Source organism: Ictidomys tridecemlineatus, chromosome 2 (genome assembly GCF_052094955.1).
Source record: "Ictidomys tridecemlineatus isolate mIctTri1 chromosome 2, mIctTri1.hap1, whole genome shotgun sequence".
In the NCBI taxonomy this organism is placed as follows: Eukaryota; Metazoa; Chordata; class Mammalia; order Rodentia; family Sciuridae; genus Ictidomys; species Ictidomys tridecemlineatus.
Window position 1 is genome coordinate 76,530,890 of NC_135478.1, and position 16,476 is coordinate 76,547,365.

The window sequence follows — 16,476 nt, forward strand, 5'->3', positions numbered from 1 at the left end:
GGACACTAAAGGAGAATGAGAGGGGCTGAGAGCCAAAGCGGATCTCCACACCCCACACCCCCACGGGTCAGGCTTCCTGCCACCCGGGACCCCTCTTTGTGGCTGGCTCATCTCTGACTTCAAGCCCCCAGGGCTGACCCCTCAGTGGACAGGGCCGTAAGAGGTGGCTCCCAGTCTCTAGGCGCCAGAGTGGCTTCCCTGGGGTCACCCACAGGTACCGCCTGGGTGAGGGACACCTCCCTCGCTGGCCTTGGCCCCCAGCCAGGGGAGTTGAGACCCAGAGAGCAGAAAGGGCTGGGTCGCCTGCAGGGCCGAGCCCCCCCTTGAACCTCCGCTGGGCCCAGAGCCAGGTGGGCTAGGGTTACTGAGCACCAGAGGGACCAGTGCCCCTGTACAGGTGGGAAAACCAAGGCTCAGTGAGGAGAAGCAGCGCCCACAGCCGTGTGGCAAGGAGGGGGCCTGCACAGCCCCATGGGGACCAGTCCTGGCCTCTCAGATCCCAATGCTGACCTGGAGCAGGACATGCGCAGTGGGGCAGGGATTAGGCAAAGGGTCGGCTGGGGGGGACGTGTCCATGCCCGGCGACTTCAGAAAAACCCTCACCTTTTTTTTTCTTTGTATGAGGATTGAACCCAGGGCACTTAATCCCCGAGTCACACCCGTCACACCCGCAGCCCTTTTTAGTTTTTGTTTTGAGACAGGGTCTTGCTCAGTTGCTTAGGGCCTCACCCATGTGGTGAGGCTGGCCTCCAACTTGTGAGGCTCCTGCCTCTGCCTCCCAAGTCACTGGGATTACAGGCCTGCGACCCCCTCGCGCGGCCCACCATCACTTTGGAAGTAAAATCAGGAAGTTCAGATTCATTTGTGCAGAATACGAGGACTCCTGTATGCAAGGCCAGCACCCTGGGGTTCCATCGAGTGAAACGGGCTTCCTGGGGAGGTGGGCACGTCCTGGTTCACAGACGCGGGGGGCCAGGGCTGGGTTCCAGTTCCTGCCCCCTGCGTTCCCACTGTGACTCAGGAGCTGGGTGGGCCTGGGTGTCCCCGGCTTTCACATGCGTCCAAGGTGGTTCCCACCTGCATGGGCTCCTCACTCGCACTCAGGACTTAGAACAGGGCCTGGCTTGCTGTCGCCCCCCACCTGCCAGTCACAACCCCGAGCAGGCGGCTGGGGTGCCCTGCCTGCCGCCTCCCTCAGAGAGAGAGGCAGGGCACGTTACAGCCCGTCCCAGGGTGGGGGCCGAGGCAGAGGTTAAGGGGCTGACCCTCGTCCTGGGCCGACTGGCTTTTATTGAGCCCCGTGTGCTGACCACTCTGCCTGGACTGACCCCTTCCACCCTCCAGACCCCACAGCAGCTGGGCCCCATTATGGAGGGCTCCCCTTGGATTTTCCACGGGTGCGAAAGCGACACCTAGTAGAATCTGCACTTGGATTTTTGAGCTTTGACCTCCCTCCAGCTGTCATAAGAAGACGGTGGCCTGAGGTGCTTTTGCCCAGCTGTGGGCGGAATAGATCGGGCCAAGCTGCCATGTTTGGTGTATTCGGTGCATTTCTGATTTGTGATTCTCTTCACTTTACCATGGGTTTAGGGGGAGAGTACTCCATAGTAAATCAGGGGCATTTGTGTTCCAGATGAGATACCCAGGGCTCAGAGAGGTCAGCCAAATGGCCCAAAATCACACAGCACGTCTAGGGACGGAGCTGGGATTGAACCGGTTGACTAGCGGGATCCTGGTGGGGGTGTTCTGCTCACGGGGACTTCACTCTCTAGAGGGGCCTGGGAAAGACCTGCACCTCAGTCTGACCTACTTGTTGATCTGGGGGTTCCCCTTTCCTTGTGGCTGCCTAACCCACACCCCAAGAAGCTCAGGCCTCTGGATTCTGAGATTCCCAGAGCTCCTCCGAAGGGGAGTTCCCGTGGACACCTCTCCTGAGCGTCCCAGGGCGGCCACCCAACGTGGCCCCCAGAGCTGGGGTAGGGCTCCTTGCTCCTCCCTGCGGCCTGGGTGGGGCTGGGGCAGAAGTAACTGGGTTTAGGGTGACAGGCAGAAGCAGCCTGACCTACTCCCGAGGAGGAGGCGCCCTAGGAAAGGGGAGGCAGAGGGCGGGGCCTGGATGTGGTTCCTCCCCTGGAGGGGGAGGAGGAGGGCGGGGCCTGGACATGGCTCCTTCCCTGGAGAGGGGAGGCGGAGGGCGGGGCCTGGATGTGGCTCCTCCCCTGGAGGGGGAGGGGGAGGGCGGGGCCTGGACGTGGTACCGCTTGAGCCACATCCCCAGCCCCTAGAGATGCAGCATCTTGTCCTTCCTGTCCAATGGGCTGAAGCCGTCAGAACTGTCTCGGGCCCCTTCCTAGTAAAGCCCAGGACGGCAGGGACCTCTGCTGGGCTGGGGACTTTGAGTACTAATACCCAGAACATCTGGGACAGGCTGGTCACTCCGGGCAGGCCCAGGCAGGGGGATTTGGGCTGTCCCACAGTGCCACATCTAATCTCCACAGAGCAGGTCTTTGATGTCACCTGAATCCGAGTGGCTTTCCTCGCTCCCACAGTGGAGGCAGGGAGGCTGCCTCTCTGTATTGTCCCCGAGTCTGCAGTCTGTTTCCTCTATTCCTCTGCCTGCAGCCCTGAAGAGGGTCCCCCTCCTGGAAGCCAGCATCGGGGACCCTCCACACGGCGTCCCACCTGAGCCTCACTACGGCTCTTGGAGCCCATTTTACAGGTGAGAAAACTGAGGCTCAGGGGGGAGAGGCTCAAGTTAGTAAGTGGAGGTGACCTGGGATCCCTGCCCTGCGCCTCTCGCTCCTCCCAGGCCCTGCGGGTGGGTGTAGGGCGGCCACCCCTACAGTTGGTGGTGAGCCGCGTTAGGGCCACCCCCAGGCTGCGCAGTGGGGCCTGCTGTCCAGGGCGCGGCCCCAGGGGCCGGAGGCGGGGCCTGGCCTTCCTGCCCCTCCCTCTGCTTCCTGGAAGCCGCTGAGGGCTCTGCCTTCCAGGAACCCAGAACTACCCCGCGGGGCCACGAGGGTTTCAAAGTTAGGAAACATGATTCCGAGCTGGTGGCTTCTCCTGTGGTCCCCTGCCACCAGAGAGACGGGGCCAAGGTGGGGTCCCGGGTTTACCAGCAACCAGGAGCTCCACTCCAAGTGCGGAGAAGCCCCGTCCCTCCGGAGGCAGGTGGGTGGGGAGATGCGCGGGTGTGTGTGTGTGTGTGTGTGTGTGTGTGTGTGTGTGTGTGTGTGGGTGTGTGTGGGTGTGGGCGCGCACGCGCCACATTTATTAAGCACCTACTGTGAGCCCGGGACTTTTGCATCCATCTTCTCGTTGCATTCTCTCAGCAGCTTGATGAGAAAGGGGCCATTTGTTCTCCTCATTTTACAGACTGGAAATTTGAAGCTTAGAGAGGCCAGGATCTGTCTCAAGATCACACAGCTTGCAGGAAACCAAATCGGGACTTGAACCCCTTTTGGTCTGATCCCCTAGTCGTGCTTTCAATCCTACATCCTGTACCATCCCTGGTAAATAGGGGACTGAACTTTCTAGTGAGGTGACTTCAAGTCCTTCATCTTACTGTGCCCTCTCCCCACCTGGGCTCCCACGTCCACACACAAACACATGGGGCTAAGCCCTCTTCCAACAAGCTTTTGTGTCTTTTGCCCCCCGGTAAAGCCTTCCTGAACCCCATCTCGGCCACTCACCTGCTGTGTGTCTTGGGGAAAGTCGCCTCACTTCTCTGAGTCTCAGGTCTGCTTTCTCCTCCAAATCACACGACTGGAGGATGAGGGGAAATACCGGAAGCTACCCCAGTGCTGATGGAGGGTCCCCCCCGTCCAGGGAGCCTCCAAATACCTGCATCCCTCCCCCAACACAACTGCCGCTCGACACAGAATTTCCTTTTGAAAGTTTTTATCGTGATAAAATATTCAGATACGACACAACATGGTCACTGCCTATTCTCTTCTCACCTGGGCCCCACTGGCCTCCGACCTGGGTCCCGTCCCTGGGATCTGCCTCATCTAGACACGGGGAAGAGTGGACGTGGGATCCTCCTGGCTGGCTAGTTCCACCTGTCACCGCTCCCCCGAGTCCCCCTTCGGGCTCTGTGCATCATCAGTCCGCGGCCAACACTGATCCACGAGAATCTGTTTGAGTCCCTGCTTTCAGCCCCTGGGAGAATACACCTGGGACCATCCCAGGGCAGGATGGCAATTCTATTTCTAGGTTTCGGAGGAACCACGGAGCTGTTGTCCCTAACGGCTGCCCCACTTTCGGTCCCCACCAGCCATGGAAGAGGGCTCTAGTTTGTGCGTGACCTTGTCACCAGCTGTTATTTTCTATTTTTAAGGTTACAGCTGTTCTGGAGAGAGTGAAATGACACATCATTTTGACTTTATTAATCAAGGAAAAAAAAAAAAGAGCTAGGTGCATTTTCTAGTAAAATTTAAAAAATAGTTTTGGAAAAGGGATGCCATCAATAAAATCAAAAGAATTGTGTTATATTTGGGGAAAAATTATAATGCAGATGATAGGAAGAAAAGGCATGTGTGTGGGGGGGTGGGGTGGGGGGGGGAGGGTGTGTTCAAAATGACACCAACCCGAAGACAATTAGACAATGAATACAAAAACTCAAAATATGACAAATACTTAAAAATATACAACAAGAAACTGAGGACGGTGGCCCACACCTGTCATCCCAACAGCTCAGGAGGCTGAGGCAGGAGGATCTCAAGTTCAAAGCCAGCCTCAGTGAGGCCTTCTAAGCAACTCAGTGAGACCCTGTCTCTCAATAAAAAATCAAAAAGGGCTGGGGATGGGGGCTCAGTAGTCAAGTGCTCCTGAGTTCCATCCCCAGTACAAAAAAAAAAAAAGAAGAAGAAAAATTCAATTTGGCTACCACAGCGTCCAGAAACATATGTGGAGGAGGAGGGATCTTACATCTATACAGGATCTAACTTAGCATCGTTTTTAGAGGTTAAACATTTGGTAATAAAATGATCTCCCACCACTATGACAATAATAAATATACTCTGTTAAAATACATACCATAGGGGATTCTTAAGGGCAAGGTTTTGGATTCTGTAAACAGCAGCTACTGCTGTTCTCCTGTCCCCAGAAGGTGCAGCTAATGGCTCTGGGCCCCTAAGGACTTACAGGGTGTGTTGCCTAAAAGAGCCCAGGCACTGGAACCCTGCAGAGAGCTGGCCACATGGGCATTTGGCCCACATCACGTCATTGTCCTGAGAGCAGCTGGGGGGTATCACCCTCATCCCCATTGTCTAGGTGAGGACACAGCCAAAGGAGGCAGGACCATGCAGAGATGCCCAGAGGGAAGAAAAACGAGGCAACCTGAGAACTGGCCAGAGCTGTGGGGAGAGGGAGCCAAGATAGGAGAAGGGGACAGAGAAGCCACCTCACTGTGCTCTGGCACAGGACCAGACTTAAGAGGGCTCGAGCAGCTTTACTGTGGACTGTGTTGCAGACCCTGCCAGTGGGCAAGGACCTGAGCACGCACCCTCTTTGATATCTCTCTCTCTCTCTCTCTCTCTCTCAGTGCAAGGGTTTAAATCCAGGGCCTCATGCATGCCAGGCAAGTACTTGACCACTGGACTCCATGCCTAGCCCTTTATTTCATTTGATTTTTGACACAGGGTCTCACTAACTTGTGGAGGCTGACCTCAATCTTGCCATCCTCCTGCTTCAGCCTCCCAAGTAGCTGGCATGACAGGTGTGGGTCACTGTGCCTGGCTGCATGTTTCTCTCTTTATGAATTGTACACAGGTACCACTGTGCTCTTGGGATAAATTATTAATATCTACAACAATAGAATTAACAAGGGATGACATGAAAGTCAGTATAACCATAAGCTCTAGGACCCTCTTCCGATGCCTCAGTGGGTTATCTTGCCCATAAATAAAAAGTTTTAGTCAAAATGCTGGATGTGCTGGCCCACGCCTGTCATCGAAGCAACTCGGGAGGCTGAGGCAGGAGGATCTCGAGTTCAAAGCCAGCCTCAGCAAAAGTGAGGCCCTAAGCAACTCAGTGAGACCTGTCTCTACATAAAATTCAAAATAGGGCTGGGGATGGGGCTCGGTGGTGGAGTGTCCCTAAATTCAATTCCTGGTACCAAAAAAAAAAAAAAAAAAAGAGTTTTAGTCAAAAATGTTAAGGACACAAGTGAAACTCTTATGTCGCCGAGGGAGACTCCTGGGTGGTTTTGTGAATGTTGGTAAATAGTAACAGCTGCTACTGCTGAGGGTCTGCTCTGTCCTGGCCCGTCCTGGGGGTGGGGTGCCCGTCTCAGGCGGAGGAGCGGCCCGTGTCCTGATGTCTGTGTGTCTCTGTGTCTCCCAGGTACCATGCCCCTGCACCTGCTCCTGCTGCTGACCCTGCTGGGCCCTGGCAGTGCCCTCCTCCAGCCGTGGGAGATCACCCACAGAGCAGCTCCAGCCCCCCTGCCTGCCCGGGTACGGAGACAGGTGGCCCTGGAGGACGACTACGGTGACCAAGACTATGTCACAGAGGGCACAGACCCTCCGGAAACACTGGAGAATCACACAGGGACCGTGGCAGCAGGCCCCAAGGTTCTGACCACAAAGGGCACATTGGAGCCGAGCGCTTCTGCGGGGCCCGGGACCCCCGGGCCAGCCACGGCAGAGGCCGCCACGGGACACTCTGCTGGCCTGGCTGCAGGGGGGACAGCCACGGAGGGGCCGAGCACAGAAGTGGCCACGCCATGGGTGTCAGTCACAGGGCCGCTGGCCACAGAGCTGACCTCTGCCATTGCTGCATCTACAGAAGGGCCTGTACCCGTGGAGACAACAGCCACGGAGGGCCTGTCCACAGGGCCAGCAGCCACAGAGGCTGACACCACTCCGTCCGTGGCCACCAAGGCAGAGACCATTGCTCCAGTGGCCACCGAGGCAGAGACCACCCAGCCTGCGACCACTGAGGCAGAGACCACTCCGCCAGTGGCCACGGAGGCAGCAATCCTTCTGCCAGTGGCCACCGAGGCAGAGACCACTCCGCCAGTGGCCACCAAGGCAGCGATCCCTCCGCCAGGGGCCACCGAGGCAGAGACCACTCCGCCTTCGGCCACTGAGGCTCGGTCTGTGCAGCCTGTGGTCACGGCAGTTGTGTCCACCGAGAAATCCATGGTGAAGTCCCTGTCCAGGGACACCATCGCCACCACGGCCTTTCGTGTGACTTTCAAGGGTGCCATGGCGACAACCAGCCACTTGCACAGTCGCGAGGTCGTCTTCCCTGGAGGCTCCGTGGACCCCAGCTCCACGGGCGCCTCGGACATGATCCCCGTGAAGCAGTGCCTGCTGGCCATCCTGGTCCTGGCCCTGGTGGCCACCGTCTTCTTCGTGTGCACCGTGGTGCTGGCCGTCCGCCTCTCCCGCAAGACCCACACGTACCCCGTGCGCAGCTACTCGCCCACCGAGATGGTCTGCATCTCGGCCCTGCTGCCCGAGGGGGGCGAGGGCGCCCCGGCCACGGCCAACGGGGGCCTGCCCAAGAGCCAGGGCCTGAAGGCCGAGGCCCGGGAGGACCGCGACGGGGATGACCTCACTCTGCACAGCTTCCTCCCCTAGCTCGAGGCCCTGGCCCGTCCACAGCTCTGGGCTTCCCGGGAGACCCTTGGGACTGGGGGTCTCTAGGGAAGGAACTCTGGCTGCCCCAGACAGGGCCCCAAACAGCCAAGGTCCTGGGGCCGCACAGGACTGGCCAGCCAACCAGGCAGCCACTTTGCCTGAGAGATCGTGGCCCCTCCTGGTCCCCCATCTGTCCCAAGGCCCCTTTTATGCTTCCATTCTTCCTTCCTCCAGCCCACCTGGGTCTCATCCCCATGTCCCCAAGGAAGACTGAGTGCCTGTGCCCCACTCCATCTCTATATTCTTTTTGTTTGGGGTACCGGGGATTGACCTCGGGGGCACTCACCCACGGAGCCTCCTCCCCAGCCCTGGTTTGCATTTTATTTAGAGACAGGGTCTCACTGAGTTGCTCAGGGCCTCACCGTTGCTGAGGCTGGCTTGGAACTGGCGATCCTCCTGCCTCAGCCTCCTGAGCCTCTGGGATGACCGGCCTTGCGCCCGGCTCCCGTCTCTGTTTTCCTCTCGTTTCCATGGTCACCATGTAGAGGAGCATTTTGGAGGGGTGCTGAAGAGCATGGGGTTCCTGGGGCCATCTCCACACCCTGAAGGGCTGTGTGGGTGGTCTTGGGTGTGTTTCTGGGAAACCCAGGGTCAGGCCTCAGCCTGTGGGTGCTGGGGTGGGGTGGGGGGGCTGTGTGCACCCATGAGTTTCTATCTGGTGACAGAGGAAGCCCATTCTGCCCCTCTCTCCCTCCCCTGTGGCCGTGTTCCAGGGTGGCTCTGTCTCCTTCGCTGCAGTGTCCCCCCTCGCCCAGCCCTGGACCTGGCCACACACAGGCACTCAATAAACATGATGAACAGACGCTTGGTGGCCAGCCCTTCAGTGTCCAGGCCGCCTCCTCCAGGCAGCCTTCCCAGCATCCTCCACTCCTCAGCCGTTTGCCTGTGACCCTGGGGCCCTGAGGAAGCCCCTTCCCAGGCTGACGGGTTGACTTCTGGGTCCCCTCGTGGGCCTTGGGGGCCTCTGGACCCATCCTTGAACAACTGGGGGAGAAAATAAAGGGCCCCATTCAGCCCCCCATGGCCATTTTATTCACCCCGTGACCCGGTTGTGACCTACAGAGTCACGTTTCCCCGGACTTCAGACCAACGTGGCTCTGTGTCCCCTCCCCCCCCAGAAGCCACCGGGTTCTTCTTTCCACGGGGTGAGGTCTCCACCCCACGACGCCTGGTGGCAGCTGTGCTACTTCTCAGCTCAGAGGGGAGGTCCTTAAAGTTTGGGGTCACCAGGCTTTTCTTCAAGGGCAGTCGGTCAACACTGATGCTCCAGCTGGTCACCTTGTCTAGGCTGCAACCTCGCCAGGCCCCAGAGGCGGGTCATAAGTGACTGTCACAACTGTGTGGAAGTACAGCTGAGTCAGGCTCTGCAAGGGTGCTGACCTGTGATGTCAGTGTCAGGTGACAACCCTCCCAGGTGACCAGGCATCCCAGTTTGCCTGGGGCTTTATGATTTTTTTTTTTTTTTTTTTTGGTACTGGGATTGAACTCGGGCACTCACCACGGAGCCCCATCCCCAGCCCTATTTTGTATTTTATTTAGAGACAGGGTCTCACTGAGTTGCTTAGGGCCTCACTGTTGCTGAGGCTGGCTTGGAACTCTCGATCCTCCTGCCTCAGCCTCCCAGCCGCTGGGATTCAGGCCATGCACCACTGTGCCCAACTTCCCCAGGGTCTCCTCAAGGGGTCCTTCTGCAGGCTTCCCTTCCCTGAGGGCGTCTTTCCTTGAGGATGCAGTGTGGCTGCACAGGTGTGGCTTTCCTTCTCTGTGGGACCAGGGCCGCTGACCCTTCGGAGCTCTCCATTTGGATTCCCATCTCTGCTCACCGAGGTGCAGGATTGAATCCAGACTTGCTGTGGGTGCTCAAAGCAGCCACCAGGGGGCGCCCGCCACCAGCCCCTAGAGCCGTTGAAACCTGCCGCTGCTTCTATCTGGTCTTGGAGGAGGAAGGAGAGGTCCTGACCCAGGGCGGTGCCCCAGACCACGGGGCGCTGCTGAATGCTGACAGAGGGCTCCCTGGAGGGAAAAAGCCCGGGTTTGTAGGGTTTGCATACTCCTCCGTGGAAATACCTCAGGGCCAGTTTTGAGCCACCAAATATTAAATAGCAGAGAACAAGATGTCAATAACCTTGAGATCACAGATAATATCAGGATGTATCGAAATGCATAGGAAGTGGTGAGTTTTGAGCATTGATGACCTTGGGGTGTGTGTGTGTGTGTGTGTAGAACTGGGGATGGAACCCGGTGTCTGGCTCATGCTAGGCAAGTGCTCTACCACTGAGCTGCACCTCTAGTCCCCGATGACCTTGGTTTCTATTTAATTCATTTCTTTTCTTTTCTGTTTTAAAAAGAGAGAGTGAGAGGAGAGAGAGAGAGAATTTCCAACATTTATTTTTTAGTTCTCGGCGGACACAACATCTTTGTTGGTATGTGGTGCTGAGGATCGAACCTGGGCTGCACGCATGCCAGGCGAGCGCGCTACCGCTTGAGCCACATCCCCAGCCCCTAATTCATTTCTTTTCTTTCTTTCTTTCTTTTTTTTTTTTTTTTCTTTTTTTTGGTACTGGGGTTTGAACCCAGGGAAACTGCCCTTCTGAGCTGCATCCCCAGCCCATTTTATTTTTTGAGACAGGGTCCTGTTAAATTGATGAGACTGGCCTCCACCTTGAGATCCTCCTGCCTCAGCCTCCGGGGTTGCTGGGGTGACAGGCGTGGGCCACAGCACCCTGCTGACCTGGGTTTTAATGTAAAGTATTTATTAAACAACAGACAGAAAAGTTGCTATGTGGCTTCCAGGCAGACACAGCTGGCTCTTGTCACCAGTACCAGTCCCCCCTGCCCTTGAACATCTCCCCAAACACCCCCTGAACCCACACACAGGAGCCCTGTGAAGGCTGTACTTGTGTCCATTCTACAGAAGAGAAAACCTTGAGGCTCAGAGAGATGACGTCACCTTCCCCAGGCCAAGCTCGAGCATCTGGGGTTGGAGCCCAGGTCTGAAAACCACCCTCACCACCCACCATGTCACCCTAAGATCACAGTGGGGTTCTGGGGGAATCCCATGCCTCAAAGTCACCCCCCGCCGACCTTCCCTGGGCCCTGGAAGTCCCCCCTTAGTCACCCTTCGTGTCTCCTGGAGGCTGAGAAAAGGCATTGGTACTTGGGAGGGTGCCAGGGCCCAGCCCAGCAGAGAGCAGGGCACAGCGGAGCTGGGCGGGGACAGAGGGGCAGCCCCTGGGCGGACAGTCACCAGCTCTTGCTGCTCGCCCTGCCCCTTGCCAAACGCACTCCGTGTCATCATTCAGGCCTCACAGGACCCCACGATGTGAGTGCAGCAAGTACCCGGTTCTTGCTGGGGAACTGAGCCCCGGGCGCCGGCTTGTGGACCTCTGGGAACCGCAGATCTGCTGGCCGGGAAGGAGGAGGGGAGACGGGACGTGGGGAGCAGGCAGGTGTCCCGCCACTACCCTCATCTCCCACCAGCCGGGCTGCGGGGTCACCCAGCTGCTGCTCTGTGCGGGGACCCCTAGCTGCTCCCCCACACCCCATCCTTATCGGCCGCGTGACCAAGCAGTGGGTCACTGCAGAGCGGGCCAGGCACCCACAGGGCCACGTGAGCAGGACAGGCCTGGTGACACCTCACAGGAGAGGGCATGGGGCCTGCATGTCCCCCAGGAAAAGGTCAGGTGTCTGTACTCAGAGCCTGGGGACGCCGAGGGCTGGAGTGGGGCAGGTCTGTCCCAGGACCAAGGGACGCAGATCAAGGACCCGGGGCGGGAAGGCCAGCCCTGGACGCTGCTGAGCTCCCGGTGGCTCTGGCCCTGCCCCGGCCTCCGCTGCTTTCCCTGCCTGGGGGGGGGGGGGGATGGCATCATCCCCCACCCCTGCCCCAGTCCTGGCCCTGGATGTCCCCATCTGCACCGATGTTTCTCTGTGTCTGCTCATGTCGCCTAAATGACATGAGCAACATTCACCTGGGTGACCAGAGCCTGGCCCCGGGTACTGCTGGTCTGTGACACCCACAGGGCACAGAGAGGCGGTTCCAGAAGGTTCTGTGGGAGCAGAGGCCCAGCCCCCACAGCCCTGGACGGCATCCTGCAGGGCCGTGGGCACCCGGCCACCCCGTGGGCCTGCTTCCCCACTGTAGCTGCTCCCTGTAGGCACAGCTCAGGGGACAGGGGGCAGCTCTGGGCAGTGGTTGACACCCCAGGCCTCCCTCTGTCCTGAAGGAGGCAGTTAACAGAGGACCGACCTCTGAACCTTGACCTTGACGTCTTGTGAGGGGTGGACGCAGGCAGCCCCCCACCGCTGGGCTGTTGGGGTACCGACCACCCCTTCAGGTCCTCTCCCACACGCCGTCCCCACACACGATGGGTGTGCGTCCTCGGGCAGCCTCGGTGACTTGTCTTTGGGTCCCAGTGAGTCCTGGTGCAGAGCAGCTGTCCCCCCATCGGGCGTAAAGAAGGGACGGCGGCCCTGGGCCCAGTCAGGGGAGCATCCTCAGCAACTGAGGCTGAAATAACCCACAATGGGCCTTCGATGCGGTGTGAAGGGAACTCTGGGCCTCAGTCTCCTCATCTGTGAAGTGGGGTGACAATGGCACCGATTCCTGGGTGCTCGGGGAGGGTAAGCGAGACAGGCGCGGGAAGCTCTGGGCACAATGCCTTGGTAGAAAGTAAGTGCTCAATAAATCAAGTGCAGAAAAAATCCCACAAGGAGTCCCCCGACTTGCTCAGAGTCTTTGAGTTCAGCCAGGGGGGGCTTGGATTCCAGTGTCACCTGTGCCCAGGTGGAGAGGCCCTGCTCCGAGGGGCCCACTCGGCAATGGGGTCCACAGAGCCCCCTTCCCAGAGGTTCCTGGGAACCCGAGGCTCTTCTGTGTCACCAGGAGCTCGGTGGTTAAGTGGCCTCTTGGTGGCTGGAAGGCTGTCACCCTGGCTGGCCCTGCTTTGCCCACGGGCACCCTCGTGCCCGGGCCTGGCCGGACCAGAAAATGGCTGCTGAGCTGCTCGTGAGACACAGGCATTGCTGCTCCGAGCAGGAAAGGGGCCTTTGTCAGGACCTGGACACAGTCTCCTTCCACAGCCCCGAAACCCACAGGTGGGCTGCCGGCCAGCCTCAGCCCTGGTTCTGAGCTGCCCACTGCCCCCGGAAGGTAGGTCTTTCTGGAGACCCTGTGGGGTGGCCTTGTGTCCAGCCTCTGAGCCCCCAAGAGGGACAGACTTCGATTCCCCAGAGGTTCAGCAGCCCCTCAACAAATCACAGGCCACACTCGTGTAGTGGGACAGCGGGAAGCCCTGATCCTGCCAATGGAAGCTTCTGGGCCCCACCCCTGCCCTGTTCCAAGCCCCGTCTCATCTAGGGACAGGCATCTTGGATGAGAGAAGGACGCTCCTGTCACCGCCCCCTCCGTCCTGGAGCCTCAGTGCTCCTGCCTCAGGACCTTTGCACCTGTGGTCCCTGCGCCCAGCCTCGCCCTGGCATCTCCCGATTCTTTAGGTCTCAGCTTGAAAGTCGCCCTCTCAGCCCCCAGGGCTTCACTCGTGGGTCCTCTTTGCCCCTTCGCAGGCCCTGGACCTCTGGAGTTGGTGGCACCGTCAGATAGTGGACCTCTCTTCCCCGGGTCTCTCTGTCCCTGTCACTGCAAGCGTGTGGCACACAGTAGGGGGCTCAGGGGCCCTCTGTGGGGTGGAGGACCAAGGCAGGAGGCTCTGCAGGAGGACAGAGGCCGAGGCAAAGGGAGGAGGCTGCAGGAAAGGAGGCCGGGGCGGATGGTCGCCGCAGGTCGCAGGCACCGTCGCCCGGGGAGCCTGGTGGCGCTTAGGGACCCCGCGCTGGGCTCCTGGCTCCGCCTTCGTTCCCTGCGAAGTGGGGACAGGCGTTTCTCCCCTGGGGCTGCAGGGACAGGGGCCTGCCCGGCTCCTGGGCTCCGGGTAGCGGCCACCCTGCCAGGGGTCCCAGCCCGGGGGCGGCCACCGGGACACCGCGGAGGCTCCAGGTCCCCGCAGCCCGCCCCGCCCGCCGGCTCCGTCTTTTGGCCTAAAATAGCTCACACATTCCGCGGCGGCCGCCCGCGCCCAGCGACGATTCAAACCAGATGTCCCCAGCTGTCGCCCCTCCCCCACCAGCCCCGCATCGTCACGTCGTCGTCCTGGTCCTCGCAGAGGTCGGATCAGCCCGGGAGGTCGGGCCGCCACACGCACTGCCCAGGGCCAGGCGACCCCCGTGTGCCCACCCCCACAGGACGGCCACGGGCTGGGGGAGGGGGGTTCCAGCCACGTGTCCCTGCGGTTGGGGATCCTCCTGGCTGTGTTCTCTCAATGCTGGGCTCATTACGCCTCCCAAGACCCCAGAGAAGTGCGCGTGGCTCTGACCCTCCTGTTACAGACGAGGAGACTGAGGTCCAGAGTGGTCCACTCCCGAGGGCCACCCTGCAGAGTGCAAAGATCCCTCCCTGAAGCTCTTGGCTCACGGTGACCATTTACTTTCTTGCTCCCACCTCCCGTGGCCTGTGTCCACCTGTTGGTGGGGGCTGGGTCTTGGGGAAGACCCTCTCTGTGAGGCTGTGGCCGAGGCATTTCTGGGCCCAGGGGGGAAGAAGGCTGGCAGCTGTCAGGAGGAGGGGGCATGGGAACAGTGGTCAGCTGCCCCTCACTCATAGGCAAAGCCAGCACCCCCTCCAGATTCCTGCAGAGCCCTTCCACTTGGTGCCTGTGACCTCACATCTGTCTGCACCCCCCTGGCTCACTCTGTTTCAGAGACACCAGTCCCTTGTCCATTCGGGGAAAATGCCAGGCCCTGCTTGCCCCAGGACCTTTGCACTGCTCTTGCTTCTGTCCAGAAGCCTTGTCCTCTAGTCAACTCGCTGACTCGCTCTCTGCCTGCTTCTCAATCTGCCCCAAGGTCGCGCCTTGCCTGCTGCCCCATCCACCCTGCTCAGCACCAGCCACAGAACCACAGAGGTGCGGTCCAGCAAACCCAGCCTCATCCTCAGCCTGGGAGAACTGAATCTGGGGCCTTGCACCTCGGGGGCAAATGCTCTGCCACTGTGCTACGTCCCCTGTCCTGATTTTATTTTTGAAACAGAGTCTTTGCTAAATTACCCAGGCTGGCCTTGAACTTGAGATGCTTCTGCTTCAGCCTCCCGGAGTAGCGGGGATTAGAGGTGTGTGTCACAGTCCAGCCCTGCTAATTGACCTTATTTTTTTTGTGGGGGGTACCAGAGATTGAACTCAGGGGCGCTCAACCACTGAGCCCCATCCCCAGCCCTAGTTTGCATTTTATTCAGAGACAGGGTCTCACTGAGTTGCTTAGGGCCTCACTTTTGCTGAGGCTGGCTTTGAACTCGCCATCCTCCTGCCTCAGCCTCCTGAGCTGCTGGGATGACAGGCCTGTGCCACCGTGCCGTGCCTGGCTTAAGTGACCTTTTATTTTTTCTTTTTTGGCAGTCTATCCTCTCTCTAGAGCGAAGGGTCACGGGATGGGCCTCTCTATCTGGGCTGGGCTCTGCCTTGTCCCAGTGCCTGGAAAGCGTCTGGTCCCTGCTGAGCGCTGAGTAAGTGTTTGGAGAAGAGAGAGGAGAGAGGGAGGGAGGGGAGGCCAGGGGAAGCAGGAGGCTGGTGGGAGGGTCACAGTGGGAAGCAGGGGACCTGCAAGATGGCTTCCTGGGTCTGGTAACTTGGGGTCCCTGAAGTGTAGCCCCAAGCGTTCCCCACTTCTCGCTCTGGGCCGGCCTCTCCCTGCTCAGAGGCCACGGGGCCCTGGTTTCCAACCCTGTTCCTTTCAACAGCAGGGGAGGGAGGCCCCGGGGCTTGTGCGGGGGCAGAGGGAAACTGAGGCCAGGCCTGCAGTGTGGCCCCGGCTGTTTACACGCCCACACCGCCCCGGGAGAGTGCAGCCCGCCGGGCCACCAGGGCCCAGGAAGCTCCAAGACGCTGACACTCAGCCTATGGGTGCGCCCCCAAGACAGGAGGATGCAGGGCTCTTTTTAAATTTTTTTTTTAAACCTGGGCTTAACCACTCAGCCACATCCCTCGCCCTTTTATTGTCTTATTTTGGGACAGGGTCTTGGGTCTTGCGAAGTTGCTGAGGCTGGCCTCGAATTTGTGATCCTCCTGCCTCAGCCTCCGAATCTTTTAATTGAGTCATAAACTAGGTGAAGGGCACAAGTCTGAAGTGCACAGCTCCGTTCCCCCACCCCATGTGTGCCTCCCCGGGTCAAGACCCAGGTCTGGGCATCACGTGCTTCTAGTACCAGAAGGTTCCTTGGGCCCCTCCCCAGCTGGTACCCCCAGGGGTCACTACTCTTCTGACTTCTGACGCCCTCACTAAGCTTGGCCTTTGTTGGAGAACTTTGGGGACATGGACGTGTCCATCCCTCGCTCAGTGCGTGTGGGACTCAGCCTCGTCGCACCTTTCCACGGCGGGTCGTGGGCCCCCCTGAGGACGTGGGGACCTCCGTCCGTCCTCCTGCCGATGGCTGAGTGGGCTGTGTGGGGTCTGGGGCTATTAGGACTAAAGCCACGAGGGACAGGTCTGTTTGGGTGGGGACGCGACTTTCCCTTCTCTTGAGGAGGGAGACGGCGGGGTCAGACGGGAAGGGTAGGGGTAACTTTATAAAAGCCACCAACCTGTTTTCCAAAGTGACATCAGCACGTGGAGGAGCTGCCTCTGACCCTTCCCCTTGTAGACTGGGAAACTGAGGCTCAGGTCACGTGGTGTGTGAGGGGCCTAGTCTGGAGCTAAGGTAAGGCCCCCAATTTACAGGTGAGAACCGGTCAGCACCCAGTCTTACTTCCCCGGAGGAGGTCTCCAGCGAAGCCCGTCCCTG

The 16,476-nt window shown here is 59.2% G+C and overlaps 1 protein-coding gene across 2 annotated transcripts; it reads left to right on the forward strand.

The window, feature by feature from the left end:
- Nucleotides 1-2,391: 2,391 nt before the first annotated feature.
- Nucleotides 2,392-8,452, forward strand: Selplg (selectin P ligand). 2 transcript variants are annotated; one of them, XM_078038969.1, is made up of 2 exons: nucleotides 2,392-2,719; nucleotides 6,346-8,452. In XM_078038969.1, exon 2 carries the CDS (start codon nucleotides 6,351-6,353, stop codon nucleotides 7,587-7,589), a length of 1,239 nt encoding a protein of 412 aa, XP_077895095.1. In that variant the 5' UTR covers nucleotides 2,392-2,719; nucleotides 6,346-6,350; the 3' UTR covers nucleotides 7,590-8,452. The 2 variants fall into 2 exon arrangements, with proteins under 2 accessions (XP_077895095.1, XP_040145312.2); XM_040289378.2 differs by lacking the exon at nucleotides 2,392-2,719 and adding an exon at nucleotides 3,024-3,171.
- The last annotated feature ends 8,024 nt before the right edge of the window (nucleotides 8,453-16,476 follow it).

Coding starts and splice junctions, on each gene's coding strand:
- Selplg (XM_078038969.1), top strand. CDS start 6,351: ATGCCCCTGCACCTGCTCCTGCTGCTGACCCTGCTGGGCCCTGGCAGT.